The sequence below is a fragment of the Python bivittatus genome, unplaced genomic scaffold, assembly GCF_059951505.1.
Source record: "Python bivittatus isolate LINGU-HERP-01145 unplaced genomic scaffold, Pbiv_v1 ctg000000_np1212, whole genome shotgun sequence".
Classification (NCBI taxonomy): Eukaryota; Metazoa; Chordata; class Lepidosauria; order Squamata; family Pythonidae; genus Python; species Python bivittatus.
The window spans coordinates 635,743-652,435 of NW_028277028.1; the positions used below are offsets into that span (position 1 = coordinate 635,743).

The 16,693-nt window shown below is 36.6% G+C and overlaps 1 protein-coding gene across 1 annotated transcript in view; it reads right to left on the reverse strand.

Moving 5' to 3' along the window:
- Window positions 1–16,391, reverse strand: part of ZNF830 (zinc finger protein 830) — a 29,472-nt gene extending 13,081 nt beyond the window's left edge. The window contains exons 1-7 of the mRNA XM_088146056.1: window positions 16,222–16,391; window positions 15,195–15,290; window positions 14,211–14,328; window positions 7,411–7,444; window positions 6,446–6,678; window positions 5,958–6,048; window positions 2,651–2,714 (exon numbers count right to left, since the gene is read on the reverse strand). Of these exons, the coding sequence (XP_088002182.1) occupies window positions 2,651–2,714; window positions 5,958–6,048; window positions 6,446–6,678; window positions 7,411–7,444; window positions 14,211–14,328; window positions 15,195–15,290; window positions 16,222–16,362 (777 nt within the window). The 5' untranslated portion in view covers window positions 16,363–16,391. The remainder of the gene's footprint in view (window positions 1–2,650; window positions 2,715–5,957; window positions 6,049–6,445; window positions 6,679–7,410; window positions 7,445–14,210; window positions 14,329–15,194; window positions 15,291–16,221) is intronic.
- Window positions 16,392–16,693: the final 302 nt, after the last annotated feature.

Sequence of the window (16,693 nt, forward strand, 5' to 3'; positions counted from 1 at the left end):
AGGCACTCCTTTGGCAGTCAAAAATGCAATCATGGTGCATTGCTTAGAAAGCACTGACAAGTACTCACTGCAACTTCCCTACTTCCATCTGTTTTCAGTCCAATTTCCCTCCAACTGAAGTGAAAGAACAAGTACTAGAAAATACATCAAAGCTTCTAGCACATCAATACTACCATATTTTGGCAACTTATAACACTGGAGGCATAAATTTTCATTCAACCCTCATTCTTTAAAACCCTAGCCTTCTGATTTATTAAAACAGTATATGGCAACTCATTTTTCTAAATTACTTGCAAATTATCCAGGGACTGATCCAAGTAGTTGCCAGTACTCAACATTATCTCAAAGACACCAAATCAATAAATACATAAATAAAATTATTAGTATTTATTAAACTGGTACACCGCCCAACAACTCTGGGCAGTTCACAAATAAAATAAAGGGGGGAAAAAACACAATACAATTGTACAATAGTAAAAAAACAAGATGGCAAAAAACCTGGGCAGCAACAAAACACACTCCTTGGAAAGGGGTACACCCATCCTAGCCAAAGACTTGAGCAAAGAGGCGGGTCTCCCAGACCCATCAAAACACCAGCAAGGATCTCATGGAACCTCATTCCAGAGGGCAAGCCCTGCGAGAGAGAAGGCATGCTTCCAGAGTCCCAACAGGTTGCATTGTTTAAATGAAGCAATTCAGAGAATTCCAACACTGCTGGATCAAACTGGCCAGGCAGATATTATGAGAGGTAGGCAGTCCCTTAAGTAACCAGGCATTATGCCAGGTAAGGGTTTATAGGTAATGACCAGCACCTTGAACCACATCCAAAAGCAAACTGGCAAGGAGTACAGCTCACAAAATAGGAGTGTTACATAGGCATATTGAGGCATGCCCGTCACTGCCAGCACTGTTCCATTCTGGACCAGCTGAAGCTTCTGGGTGATTTTCAAGAGCAGCCCAATGTAGAGCATGATGCACTATTCAAGTCACCAATGACCAGGGCTTTAAGTGACTGTCTGAACAATCTCCCAATCTAGGAAATGACACAACTTGCACATCAGATGGAGCTGTGCAAAGGCCTTCCTGGCCACAGCAGCCATTTGTTCATTAAGCAGGAGCTGTTTAGGAAGACCTCCAGATTGCACGCCACTCTTGAACAGAGAAGTGCTACTCCATCCAAGATGGAATATCCCCAGATCTGGGTGGCCCAAACATCCACAATCACTTGGTCTTTGTAGGATTCAGTTGGAAACGGTTCCTTCCCATCCAGACCCGAACAGCCTCCAGATACTGGGACAGAACCTCAACAGACTCACTTGGCTGGCTCAGGGTGAAAAGATATAAGTATACTAATGTTGTACTTGTAAAGGTAAGACAACTTTAAAACAGTACATAAAATTTAACTGTACATTTAGGAATTTTTCTAGTTATATTACTAATTTAAGAACTTCACAGCTAATTATCATGCCCAAATGGAACAGTCAAGAAATAATTTAACTGCTCAATATATTGCCACTGAGCAATCTTTAATAGTCCAAATTGTTTTTGCAAAACATCAAACATTTTGAAAAACTCATTAGCAATAAAAAATAAGCAGTAAGCTAAGCTAATAATGTCTTTTTGTGCCCAAAAGAATGATTTGCCAGCAACCTTAAGGATTGGGTTGTCCCATAATGTTAACTTTTTTGTAAGCGCTTGGATCAAATTTGAATCTTTTTCCAACCTATTCCAAATGTGGGAAAAGCAACTGAATTGTCAAAAACAGGAGTCTTGGCCCTGCCAAAATATTCAGTGAGCTAAGTAATAGCTTTCTGCTTTTCAGTATCTGCATTAAACCAATGGAAGAGATCATCAAGAAATTTGGAGCTGAGTACCATTAGTATGCTATTTGTACTGGACTGGCCTTGCCTGTTGAGATAATCTTGTTTTTTGTTAATTTTGAGCAGCAGACTGGCTTTTGTGCTCTCTTCTTTCACATTCAACACCTGAAGTCTCCCTTGCTTCTGGCAATCATAATGATACCATCAGCATATCTGAGGATGCTGAAGTTTCTCCCAGCAATATTTCCAGCATTTCTCATTACATATTCTTCATCTAAATTAAAAGGAGACAACATATAACCTTGGCATACTTCCTTCCCAATTTTGAACCATGTATAACTGCTCCATTCCATTCTAACTGTTGCAGTTTCAATGAACATACCATAAAAGGCATTCAACATTAGCTTACAGAAAATTAGATCTACAGAAAACTACTCAGGTTTTACTATATCAATAACAATATGTACAGTATCAATTAACTTTACAATATCAATCAAGACACAAAGAAGCATTTCAAAAATTGTATGGATAAATACATCATTACTGTAACCAGAGCTAGTTGGATTGTTCATTTATTTGTTTGCTTGTTAGATTTATGTCCTGCCTTTTCTCTGAGATCTCAAGGGGGCTTCCATGGGGATCTTGCTTTATTTTATCCCCACAACAATAATACAACCTGTGAGGTAAGTGAGACACAGAGTATGTGACTGGCCAAAATTACCTAGTCAGTTTCTATGGCTGAAGGTGAACATGACTTTAGTCTAGCCACTAAAATGTGCTGGTTCCTCAAAGAACTGATATGAGCTGAAACAATTAGAAATAATACTTGCCTTTGCATCCACTTCTGGATCATCAAAAAATCCCTCTGGTAAGGCCTCTGCAGTGTTTTCTCTTCTGAAATATTAAGGCAATAGTTATTGCTTACCTCATAACAAATGAAATATTTTAACTGAAAACAAAATAAGTAATGTAATGTTACTTAAAGTGTTTAAAGATAGCTAAGAAATATAATGCCATTTTAAAAGGTAATAATATCAATTAACATTCATGAAATAAAAGAATTTTAGAACTAGAAGGCACAATCTGAGGTTTGGAATGACATGGTTTTCTATGGTATGATAGTTAAGGCTAATGTACATTTTAAAAATCACTTTTTTAAGAGTGCCATTTTGAGAATATGGAATAGATATAAACCAAGACTGCCTGAAATGCCTTTATGGGTCTCAGTACAAGAAGTATTTTATAGGAAAGAAACAGTAGGTAAAGAGAAATGGCTAACTTAACAAGAGATGTTAAAACAAGAGCATAGAGAATGTAAGATGAAACCAAGAGAACAACTGGCCGTAGAGGGATTTAGTTTTCAATGGTTTTTGTATGCATATTTAAGAGAAAGATTTAAGATAGGTAACAGGACATTTGGAATTGAACAGAAGACAGAAACTGAAGTTGAATTATGTGCAAATGATGAACATGTAATTCCTAAAATGTATAAACTTTTGCTGAAATCTGAAATGGAGGAAGAACAAGTAAAAGAGTGTATGATAAAATGGGCTAAGAACTTTGGTATAACATATTGTTGGAACGGTGGGAAAACATGTAGTTGAAAGGAATTATGTTCCAATAGAATATATGTGGCTCAGGGTTGAACTGTGGAGTTCTTTGGTGCTCTCTGAGTTTGGTTGTTTGCTTGCAGATGTTTCATTACTGTAACATCATCAGTGCTAGTGAGTATGGGGTTTGCTCCCTGTTTATATACAGTAGCTTGCCCTGTCAGTGTTGCTGAGGGTGTGGTTTTCTCCTTGGTAGTTCCTTGATGAGGGTATTGTTTTCTGCTTGATTGTTTGTCTGGTGTTAATCCCTGCTTATCTGCGTGTTGGTTGCTGGAGCGGATGTGTTCTGGTCTTTTTGGATGTGTTCTGGTTTTTTCGTTTCCTTCTTAGTTTTTATCCTCTCTTTCGAATGGTGTGTAAGTGTGGTTTATCTCCATGTGTCTATTGATGGCTGACTGGTCTGAATGTGAAGCTTCCAGGAATTCCCTAGTGTTTGGGGATTTAGTTTGGTCTAAGATGTTCCCAGTTTTCCAGTTGAAACTATGGTTGAGTCTGTGCATGTGTTGTGAGATTAAGGAGTTTTCATCATGTCTTCTGACTGGAAACTCCTTATGAACTTTTTGCTGAAAAAATAAAAAAACTGATTAATGGATTTGATTATTAGAAAGGGTAGATTATGGAAAGAAGGAAATTATGATGTAACCTAGAGAGAGAGAGGGTAGAATATAAATGTACTTATAACTATTAAGGAGATAGGAAGGCACTTCTTCATTACTTTTTTCTTTTTTTTCCTTTTCTATTTCTTTTTCTTTCTTTCTTATACACTTTCTTATTACTTTTCCTTATTTTTTTTTCTTCAATTCAAAAATTTGTATTGTTTTCATTCTGTTGAAAACTTCTTTAATAAAAATATTGAAAATAATAATCTATATTAACCTCTGGATGTCCTTTTACTTAATATCCAAAATCTTCGAATATATGGGTCCATTACAAAGTGGATGGATTTTTATATGGACTTAGACCAGCACAAAGGCTAACAAAAACAAGGTAAATTTGAAATACATTGCCATTATAACTTCAGCCACAAATATGACATGTCTACTTTACATTACCAAATACAGATTTCAACTAAAACCAACCAAAACTAACTGAATTGGTAAAACGTTTCTGTATTGCCTAAGCAATTGCTCATAACTGAGAACTGAAGTGACAGAATATATGTAACATTTATTGAACTTGTTGAATTTTCCCTGAAATAGGAGTGATTATAAAAAAAGGAAGTATCTCTGTAAAATATGCAGTACAAAAGAACATGTCCCACCATTTTTACATCACTCCATCTGTGAAAACACAAGTGTTTTAAATATCTTCCTAAGTAGAGCTAAGAGCAACACATTGAAATGCACCAGTGCAAAGATCCTCCAATGGTTTGGGAATAGAAAGCTTTAAGGATAACCTTTAGGAGCACACTTTTTCTTAAACCTTCCAGATTAAAATATTAGGGAACCACAAATTCTTCCAAACGTATTATCTAAGAGTCATTTTCATTGTATAAAATCCCAAAGATACTAAAAATCTGGAAACAACCCATCTAAGTGAAGTATTTCATATAATGCCCTCTTCCAAAGAGATGGAAAACCCTCCAGGTGAATGAGAAGAGCTAAATCAGTTGGAATAAGTCTTAATTGAGCTAAAAGTTAAATAAGCTGACCCAAGCTCATGTCTCAATTATAACTAGCCTAAATTTAAGTACTATGACCTGGAGGGCCAGACAAAAACCCTCAGGGAAAGGTAGTTCCACAACTAACTAACTTTAAAGCCCTGTGTCACACAGGGTTTTAAAGGACCAGCACCTTGAATTGCACCTGGAAACATACTACCTCCACCAGAAGCTTCCGAACTTCCAACTGTGCTTCCAAATTAACTGTTTTAAATATGATAATGGGAGGTCAAGTAAGTACAGAGTGTAAATTAGAGTGAAACAGCATTAAGCATATGCTACCCAGGTATTTGTTGAGATAATTTAAACTAGACCTGGAAACCTAGATGCAATCCTTTAGGCACCATAAAATAAACAGATGCTATATATCCAGAAATAATTCAGCTTATTTTAAAGGGGCTCCATGCAAAGCTTTTTCTATTTGAAGCTTGTGTGAATGTAAGGAAAACAATGGCAAACACTTCCTGTCAAAACTGCAGAGGATAATGTTTGGACGTGCAGAGGTAAAAAACTTTGTCTTGTAGCACAAAACAGTATAAAACCATTCTAGACTTTGGCATTGTTTTTTAGGTGCTCAGTGAGGAATCCCTGCCCCAAATCTCAGATATATCTGGAATATATTTATGGAATACAACACAAAATTGAGGACACAAGTTAATATAAAAATTTATCATAAATTTTGAGGAGATCACTTAGCTATGGAGTTGCCAGTCCCAATTGTGGTTGCTCGGCAAGGACTACCTGAAATGCTATAGTACGTGATTTAATTTTCTGACAGCATTAATTAAATCAAATGTACTGGTCTATACTTAACTCTAAGGGGGCAAAATAATTCAGATTAAAACATTTTTACACTGGATATTTGACCTTTGAACAAGTTTTTCTTGTGATTCTGTCTTCTGTACAGATCCTGAATGGGGCAGCAGAGAAGTAGCTGAAGTGCTGTTGTCCAAATAGTCTACAAAACACAAAGATATACTTAAAAGAAGCACTGCCTGAGAAATATATAATTTGCTACTAAAATAGATATACAGTCATGTGAAAAAGAAAGTACACCCTCTTTGAGTTCTATGGTTTTACGTATAAGGGCATAATAAAAATCATCTGGTTCTTAGCAGTTCTCAAAAGTAGGTAAATACCACCTCAGATGAACAATAACACATGACATATTATACCATGTCATCATTTTGATTTTGTATGAAAGTGCTTTGCATATTCCTAGAAGCTACACTGTTTCTTCAAGATAAATGAAGCTTGTATTCATATTTGGATCATCTTTGCTCTAGTGACCTTGGATCATAGGGTTTGTTTTTTTGCCATAGTTATCTGATGGTATCTATGAATGCTAATCTTACCTGATGATAAACAGGCTACAAGTTCTGCTTTTGGAACAAGGCCCGGAGTTGATCCACAGTGAGCTGTGGTTGGCAATGGAGTTTTGATGTTGCTCTCTCTGATTTCTTTTGCCATTTCTTCTATCTTCCCTGCATCTGTTTCATCGTTTCCTAGTAATACACCACTTGAACCTTTTGTAAATATTGTTTCTACTACTGTTTGCTCAATTTTGCCAAAAAAATCTTTTGGCAGCCTAAAAAAGAAAGACAAAAATTTAAAAATACAATCACAATACAAGTCAGAACTTAGACAATCAATTCAAGCATATTCAGCTGGTTTTTCTACTTTTGTTTTGAAAACTGCCTTCCTGTGATAGCAGAGCTGCTGCAAAATAGGTTTGTCCCATAGCAAGGCATGTTTTTTTTTGCCATAGTTATCTGATCGTATCTATGAATGCTAATTCATTCATGGTATCTATGAATGCTAAGTCATTCATTACTTATTATGGATACGTGTAATCCATAATGTCTAAAAACCCAACTGTTTGTGAGCTACAGTGTCTCAATTCTCATGCCAACCTACCTTACATGAATAACATTACTCAGAGCATAACAGAAACAACCTGAACACTTTTTAAAGTAAGTACCTCTCATTCTTGTAGAATACTGTGCATGGAAATGTTATTGTAACAGAGACTATTTTAGATTACTATTCTGTGGTGTTTACCTCCAAGCAATAAACTGCTTAGAAAAAGAGCTTCTTAATATACTGGCACTATATCCTAAACCTCTGCAGAAAACTGAATGCAGCAACAAAACAGCTAACAAACCTGACTAGTTTGTCACACTGAAACATTTAAACCTAACTGATAGCCATTTCCTCTTCATAGCAATTTTGTACAAAAAATAGAGAGGGTAATGTCTATTCTATATCCTTACCTATGAACAGAAGGGGGGAATGCAAAAAAGAGCTAACAACAACTTACTCAGAAGAAGCAGTTTGTGGATGGTCACTACAATCTGGGAAAAAAAATAGATGTTTATCAGATTTGTATCAAATTTATAGACTGAGTAGAAAAATAAGCTTTATATTTATTTATTAGATTTTATCCCACCCTTATTTTTGATCAACACAAGGTGGTATATTTAATGCTCTATTTTCCCCACAACAACAAGCCTTTGAGGTGGGTTGGGCTGAGAGAGAGTGATTGTCCCAAAGTTACCCAGCTGGCTTTCATGCCTAAGGGAGGACTAGAACTCAGTTGTCTCCTGATTTCTAGCCCAACACCTTAGCCACTACATCAAATCGGCTCTCATTTCTAAAGATACGCTGAGCTTCAGTGATCAACTAAGCATTATGTCATCAGAATTACAGTGGTATTCTCTATAAAGGAAACTGTCCAATGGCAAAATTTTGAATATTCACATATACAATTCCACTACAAGACCTTCAACAATCAAGAAACTCTTGATTGTGTTCAATTTAACACAAGGGTTAAAGAGGCTTGTAATTTTCATTTCAGCACCAAAACCCACAGAAACTATAATTTAAGATAGACATATACTTGTAAAAACTTTGTCCAGGCTTGAATATTACAGCTTTACAAGTTGGCCTTTACGTACCCATAATTTTGCTTTGGTCTCTGTGGCTGATGCTGGAAGAGAATATCTTGGTAGACATTAAACAGATGCAGTTTGTCTAAATAAATTATTAAATGCTCCTGATAATTCTGCACTTGATGTATCTGATGCATGTGTTAGGGCTGAGGCCAGGCAGTACCATTATTTAAACATTGACCAGATGGCCTCAATCTCACTGCTGGGAAGAGAATGACAAATTTTCCACTGACTCAAAAAGGTGAGACAAAACAGCCTAGAATTTAAATCCTGGAGCAGATACATACTGTATATATGACTTGATGTTCTGCAGACATCTTCTGCATATTTCTGACTTCTTTCTAGTCTGCAGTAAAGCAATATTGGGTTCTAGCTGTGTCATTTCTATGAGCTTCTGTTATAAGCAAGTAAGTACTTGCTTTTAAGTTCTGAACAGTCTACATTTATTGCTCAGCTTGACATGAAATCTGGCAGCATGATCAAATACTTCCCCCAGGTAGCTGATACTTCCCCCTGAGCAGCTGATACTTCAGTGAGCTGTGCAAAAGCTCAACCACAGTATTAATATCTAGTCTGATTAAAGCTGTCATTAAGCTGCAATATTATGTGTACATAGCAATTCTATTTTGTTAATCCAGTTAACAGATTTAGTAAGTTATGTGAATGTTTTGAAGAAATTAGTGTTTTGAAGAATAATTTGTGTATCAGAGTAGCTTAAAATATAAAGGCAAAGGCAGAGGCATGGAGGTACAGAAAAATAGGAGTATTCTGGTTTTTACTCCTGGTGAAAGAATAACAGAAACCAGCAGTTTATATGCTGCACTTCCTTCAGAAAACTAAGAATATTTACTTGGTAGAAAGGATGATAGAATAGCCTAAAAAACTAAAAAAAACTTTAGAATCATATGACTGCAGTAGTATGAAATTCAAACAAACAAATAAACAAGTAAATAAACAAATCAGATCCTTCAGAAAATTGTAAAAACTAGTATCTAAGTATAGTCTGTAACTAGTTTGTCATGGTAAGCCATAATACGATGCATTTCTTTGGGTTCAGAATGCTACCTGATTATAGCAAATCTGTTTTTAACTGAAACATATAGTTTTTAGCGCTTCCAAAAAGGAACAATGGGTTTATATCCATGAAGGAGGCATTTGCCTTTCATCTTCAGCTCCCATACCTACTGTATCCTCATCTTATAACAGAATGCCTGTGTCACACCTGAATGCTTTATTGCTATTAATTTCTTTTAGACTTTGTTATTCAGCATTTCCCCCCATTTCATGGTAGTAGGTTCTAGAATAATGGATTGTGCTATCTGAGATCATTGGACTGGCATAGAAAGATTAAAATGGTAGTTGGAGACAGAAGAAAGATCAAACTTATACAATAATACTCATGTAATACTTTAAACTTCAATTTTGGCAAGGACACGCACTTACATGGGGGGCACTTACAGGACCCCCCATTTCCTGAATTCCATGTTTAAGATATAAAAAGCATTTGTTCTTTCCAAAATAGCCCATTCAGTCATATACTATCTCCCATATGTACACAGCATCTCACATGATGTATTGGGCAGAAGAAATAACCTTGAGGAACAGGAAGAAGAGCTGCTACCAAGCAACAGTCAGATAAAAGAAATCTGAGTCCAGGGGAGAACTGTAATCTGAGTAAGCATTTTAAATAAGGCCTTCTCTAATTTTCACAAAGATAAAGGGAGGAAGTGGGGATGGTTATTTAGACTTGCAAGATTCTGTTACTGTTACTTGTTGAGTATAATACAAGTAGTGCTAGCATGCATGACTTTGGTTTCCTAGTCTGGACTACCTTGAAGGAATGACACATACATACTGTTAGAGGAGTGGTTCACTGCTTTTTGTAACATTTATTCCAGAAAAATACATTATTCACTCTGTTCAAACCTCATTTGGACCAAAATGGACCTTCAGCACAAAGGAAAACATGACAAAATGCAAGAATGAGGAGAAATTATTGGAAAAGCAAAGCAAGGGGAGGACATGGGAAGAAGGGGATGAGGTGCATGCTTGCAAATTAAGTGCAGGAAGGAGAGTGAGAACAGCTAATTGAGGAAATGAGCAGAGGGAAGAAGAAAAATAATGAATGCTCCACTGAAATGTTACAGCGCAATCTCCCACTTTCCAATATAAACTGTACAATCAGTACCATTCAATCTGGCTATAGTAACCATCAGGGGGAAGGGGTAATGGAGGGAAAGAGCTGCAGTGCTTGTACTTGATTCCATCAAAATGGCTACCATGGCAGGTTGTCCTTTAACAACTCACCTAGCTTTTCTGGATGCTATTTTCATACAAGTATAATTTATTGAGAGCAGAAACAACTCTCTGAAAAGTATCCTGAGACACTGCTAAAAAAGACCTGGAGCTCATTGTTTAATCTGGTGGCAAAATACTCAGCTGTTAAGTATTGTTGAAATCAAAAATAAATTAATAGAAAGAAAATAATCATCAAGTGCACAACAACAGAGAGAAATTCAAAAGAAATACCAGCTGAAAGAGTAAAAACAATTTTAAAAGGGAAAGGAAAAAGGAAAAAAATTGAATACAAGAATGACAAATAGAACCTGAGCATGCTTTCTTTTCATGCTACAGTTGATAAGGACAAAGGAGCAACATTATGGTTACATTTAATGATGCATTAGATTGCAAAGAGTTAAGTAAGTTAGTTAAATATCCACATCTAAAAACATGCAAAGAGCAGAGTAAGGGAACAAGAGGGAAATAGAAACAAAGACAAAAAAGAGTACTGTGACTTAGTGAGCAACCAAGGGGGTTGGTGATAACAGAGGAGGTGTTCCAGTTATGAGGCATTTCCTGTAGTGTGGAAACTGACACAATCCAGAAAGCAGGAGCTATGAGAGTAGCAGATGCGTGTTTGTTCTTGTCACTGCAGCCACAACCATTATAGGGAAGTAATTTATTGCTGCCAACAAGTTGGCTGCTAAACTGGCAAAAGAAAAGAAGACAGGAGAGGCAAGTAATAGCATTAGCCAATTGAAATATACTCCTAGGCCTGTGAACTGGTTGCCTCTTTTCAACACCACCATTTCTATGTATTTGGGTGTTATTAATGGATGCATGGTTCTTCCAGTGCCAGATTCTCCATCTTTGGTTCTAAATGGGATGGCACTTCCCCAAACAGAACCAATGTGCAATTTGGGAGTCCTCCTGGATTTGCAGCTCCTGCTCAAAGAGGAAGACCTTCACAAAGATTCATCTGATGTACCAGTTGTGCCCTTTCCTGGACTGAGAGTCCCTTATTACTGTCACTCATGCCTTGGTCACCTCACATGTGGATTATTGCAATGCATTCTATATGAGGCTGTCTTTGAAGACCACTCAGAAACTACATGTGGCCTAGAACACAGCAACATGAACAGTTATAGTCACACCTCAGTATACCAATGTTAATATCTCTGCTACGCAAACTGCACTGGTTACCAGCAAGCTTCCAGTTATAATTCAAGGTGATGGTTATCACCTATAAAGCCCTTCACAGCATATGGCCTGGAGAGAGGGTACTTCTCTCCCATCATTTTTGTCCACCATGAAAGATCCAACAGAACAGATGAGCTTTGTTTCCCATCCATTAAGCAATGTCTTCTGATGGGATCTAGGAAGTGTGCCTTCTCTGCTGAGACACCCTGACCTTTCAAACAACATCCCACAGCACATGGAAGTTCAGACTGCCACAACTCTGCAAGCTTTGAACTGTCTTTGAAAACCTGAGTTTTTCATCAGTCTCTGAGACAGAAGGGAGGGTGCTCATCTGGTTGGCAGTGCCTGTTTCAGTTAAGGTATATCTGTTCTCCCCATTATGTTTACTGTTAAGTTTAGTTTTTAAATATATTGTAGTGGACAGCCTTAAAATGCAATAAATAAATAGGTGGGAGCAAAACAGCTGAGTTCTAAGTCAGATGGAAGACAGCAATAGAGGAAAATGAAGGGGGAAGGGAATGTGCCACAAGCCAAGTCTGCTATATTCCCATATAGTTTAACAGTTCATAAATATAATTTATTCTTATTGCATGATGAAATAAAATAAAATTATTAACTTGAAACACCTTTACTGGTTCTAATATTGGGAGTTTAATCACCTTTCAATTTGATTCTACTGGATCATATCTGTTTCTTTCAATCTACAAACTGCCGCCATACCTATCCTTAAAACCATCCAGAACATCTGAAAAATAGCTCTTGAACTGCTCCTATTTCTGAAAACAAAAATATTGTTTTGCTGAAATAAAGCTATTCTGTCATCAAATTCCAGCACTGTCATCCTAAGGTACATAACATTTTTTTACAACCTTTTTTTTAACTACTTAAGAGACCAACTGCAATCCATTTCTTTTCTCAGCCTCTATACAGTCAAAAGGAAAAACACCCTCTTCTTCATAAAGTTAGCTCTGCTTTCCAACTGGAAGTGGTGGAGTTAACTCTTTCCTGTCAGCTCATCTTCAGGGACAGAGAATACAGGCCATTGGACATTGCAACATAAAAGTATATGGGTGAATCTCATGTGTAGTCACGCAATGAACGTGTGGTTGCCAGCAAAGCAAGACAAATTCATCTAAGGTGCTGTGATGACTAACAGCAGTAATCAAAGGCTGACCATTTGTCATTTTTTTTAAAAAATGGATTCCTGCACAAAGACAAATTAATTATCCAATTTAGGATTCTTTGCTGGAATAACAATCCATAGCACTAATACCACCTTTTAATGTTTTTTTCCTTCTTCTCGTGTATTATTATTTTTGTGGTTTTTATTCTTTTTGCTATTAATTAAAAAGCAATAAAATTATTTAAGATTTCAGATAACTATCCGGCTTCTCTTTGAGGACCTCCAATGAAAGAGAATACAGCAAGTCATCTAGTTGACAGCTTTTACTGTCAGGAAATTTCTCCTAATATTCAATCCGAATCTATTTAATCCATCAAATTTGCTCCTGCCCTTCAGGGCAAGAGAGAACAAATGTACTATCTCCTCTATATGACAACCCTTTATATATCTGAGGGCTGCTACCAGATCTCCCCTCTGTCTTTTGATCTTCAGGCAAAGAGAAAGACTTAAAAACAAACGTCTTATTATTTTCCTAGTGTGTAGGCTTCATACATAAAATGAGGGGAGTGAGAATGAATACACTCTCCCTCATCATTCTTATAATTTGGAGAACAATTTGGAGAAATTCCACAGAGAGAATGGTAAGAGCAAGAACTAGTGCAATCATCCCTACTTCCCCTCCTCTTGTATAGAAATTATATGCAAAAAGAATTACTTGTGTTACTTGTAGTTAGGTCCCAACAAAAAATGACATGAAAAATAAAGTATTTTAAGTTTAAAATGATTTAAATATATTCTGTGCAACAAATTCAATCTGGAGCTAATTCATAGTTTGGAAGGTTTGAAAAACACTCATTTTTCCATATTAGTTCACCATCAACTTCAAGTGACAATTGTGCTTGTCAGTCAAAATATTTTTTCTGACAAAAGTTTGATCAATTTGTTTACAGGCAGATCTTAATAAGCAAAAATGCAAGTGATCAAAGCCAACTTGTAACATCAGTTTGCACAATACCATATATAGTCACAAACTGAAGATTTACTACTGCGTAGTCTCATAATTTTCTATTAGCTGCTTACCTAATAATAATTCAATTAAACAAGATTAAATCCACTAGATAAACTTATTATCTCTCCCCCTTCCCAGTGTTTTAATGTGGTATTCTCGTATTATGCTTTCTTCTTCAATAAAAAGAGTGATCCTGGCATGGGGCTTATTTTGTTTTGTTTTTGCTTCATAGCTTCAACATCCTAAAGCCTAAGAGATATTGTGCTGCTGCATTGCCAGTCTATAACCAGATGGTTTAAAGAGGACCCACAGTAACCTAGAGCAAAGGCCATGTCCGCCACCTAAATGCTGCTGTAAGCATCAAATTATCAGTTCCAGAAATGACAATGTTAACTAGGTTCATGGAACATTGCTTCATTCTACAACCTAACTTTAGACGTAGCAAGCACATAAGATATTCAACAAACGTGAATGCAACAGACCTTAACTGTCAGGTAGATTTAAAAGGCCACAAATCAAATTAAAAGTATAATAAGCACAAAAGAGTTTTTCTGTACCTTTTCCTTTCTTCTGTTCTGGAGATTTTGTCTCTGACATTTTTCTTTTGAGAGAAGATGAAGTGTCAGAAAATGGTCTGGATGTAGAATATTTAATATCTTTTAATGATTCTAGTCTCTAGAAAAAAAACCCAGCAGATAATTTGTTTTCCTTCCTAGCATTTTTCCTGCATGTGCAGGGTCCATTTTTTCAGATCAACCAAATGTTCATCCATTGATTGCAACAGGAATTGACTGACCAGCTTGTCCCCAAGCCTGATGTCATGGTCTGAGAGAAAGTGACTGTCCCAAGTCACCCAGCCAGCTTTCATGCCTAAGGCAGGGCTAGAACTCACAGTCTCCTGGTTTCTAGCCTGAAGCCTTAACCACTAGACCAAACTGGCTCTCAAACCAGCAGATATATCCGCTGGAAATTTTTACAAGAACAAATTTACACCCAATATACAGCAGCATTAAATCTCATTTTTTAAATACTGTTCTACTGCAAAATAACATCAACAGAAAAATCAATCAATTTCATTTTCTATATAAATAAATTCATGATCTTAGGTTCTGTTTTGCCCAAATTTAAAAAATACAAATACTAGAAAAACAATTGCCATAAAGAAAGAATACTAAGTATCAGAATCAGTTACAGTTGGAAGAGGTTTACTGAAGTCAATGGATCTCCTTAAGTCCCATTTATTTCAATAGGATAAATAAATTTGGATAAATAATTAGATCTTCTATGACAATTTTTTAAAAGGGACTACAACATGCCATTATTTTATTGCTCTCCTATAGGCTTCCTGCATGTACTGGGCTAAATGGACCACTGAGCTAACCAAGTCAGTATTTCTTTAGGTTCATGTGGATGCACTGCATGTTTCCACTATTTTAACAAGATATTAAATGAAAGTATGGCAGAGGACCAAATCCACATATATTAAAAGCAAAAAATTAACTCGTATTCTTAAAGTATGATACACATTAAACTTCTCTTACCTCCTTGTGCTGCTTTCCAAGAGCATGCGTTTGCCACAACAGTTCATTCTTCACTGACACATTGCACAGAGAGCAACTTAAATTCCCCAAATTATTATATGTAGTTCTTGCAATTAAGAAAATATAATCTCTCAAAACTACAGCACTCTTTAAACATTACTCTGAAAAATTAGCATTGTATTCTGTAACTACTCTAATGTTTCAAGTATTGTACAATACCTGAATTGCTAAGTTTTTCACTGAACTTCTAAAAGAACCAAGTGCATGTAACTAACGCAATCTGATCACAGATTATATTTACTTTTTAAAAATCTGTTTGGTTTAGTAAGCATTGTTCAGTGCAGGCTTTAAATTCCCTCACATGCCTAAATAAAATGTTATTACTTTATTTATTGTTTATCTTTTACTGAAACAAAACATAGCAATGCAGCTTCTACTCTTTATCAACAAAAATACAGCAAATCAACAAAAATGCAACAGCGCTTGCAATTTGAATAGTAGAGAATGAAGGAAACCGTGTACTGACTGTTGGAGGATTCTGGTCTTCACTAAAATGTAAACTGGCCACTAGGTTGCAAGTAGGTATTTTCTCAAATCATTTTACTACTACCTTCCTCAATATGGTGCACTACACATCTGGCCAGGCTTGCTGTAGCAGTAGGAGAAACACATACAGGCATAAGAACTAAGGGGGAAGAGCTTAAAGAAAATGCAAAAGCTTTTTTGCCAGTGACACTCTGCAATGCAGAATAGGGGGTTAACCCACTCCTCTCGTTTTCGGGAACAGACATTCTGATTAGATTATAAACTCTGATGTACAAAGTCTTCTTTGTGTTTTATTTCGGATTTGGATAACATGCTATTGACTGCTATAGTTCAGAAAACTCAGTACTCAACTACCCTTCAGAAATGGGAGGCGAGCAACAAAATTTAGTCCACCCTCACTTCCAGTCAGCAACCGACAGATAAAACTCAAAAACGCTCCCCATCGCAAAAAAAGAAGCACCTAGGGCGAAGAAAAGGTAGGATATCTGACGTAGGGCGAGTCAATTTTCCTTTTCCCCGCAGCCGACTCGCGCTGTTTTGCTCGCATTAACCGCCGCAGCTCCTCTTGCCCCACAGTACCAACCGATCGCCGCTGCCCTGAGCCCGAACTCGAAGCCGCCATGACTGTAAAATAAAACTCCGCCCCCTTGCCCGATTTCTCTGCTGCGAGACTTAACATAAAATATGCTCACAATTGCGCCATGGTCGCAGCGATTGTACGTCACGTTGATTCGGCTTTAGAAAACGCTCTGTAACTCCTCCTCAGTTTTAAGAGAAGTAAATTCGAAATCCAGACCAACAAGGAAAAAGAAAATCTCTATGACTAGAGATAAAGCCATAAAAAAAAATTTCTTCTTCTGTAGAAGGGTATGAAGCCGAAACCTTATGGGTGTTTTTGACGTATTTTTATACTTTCCCGCGTTAGATATGAGGTCTGCCTGAATCTGAAGGAA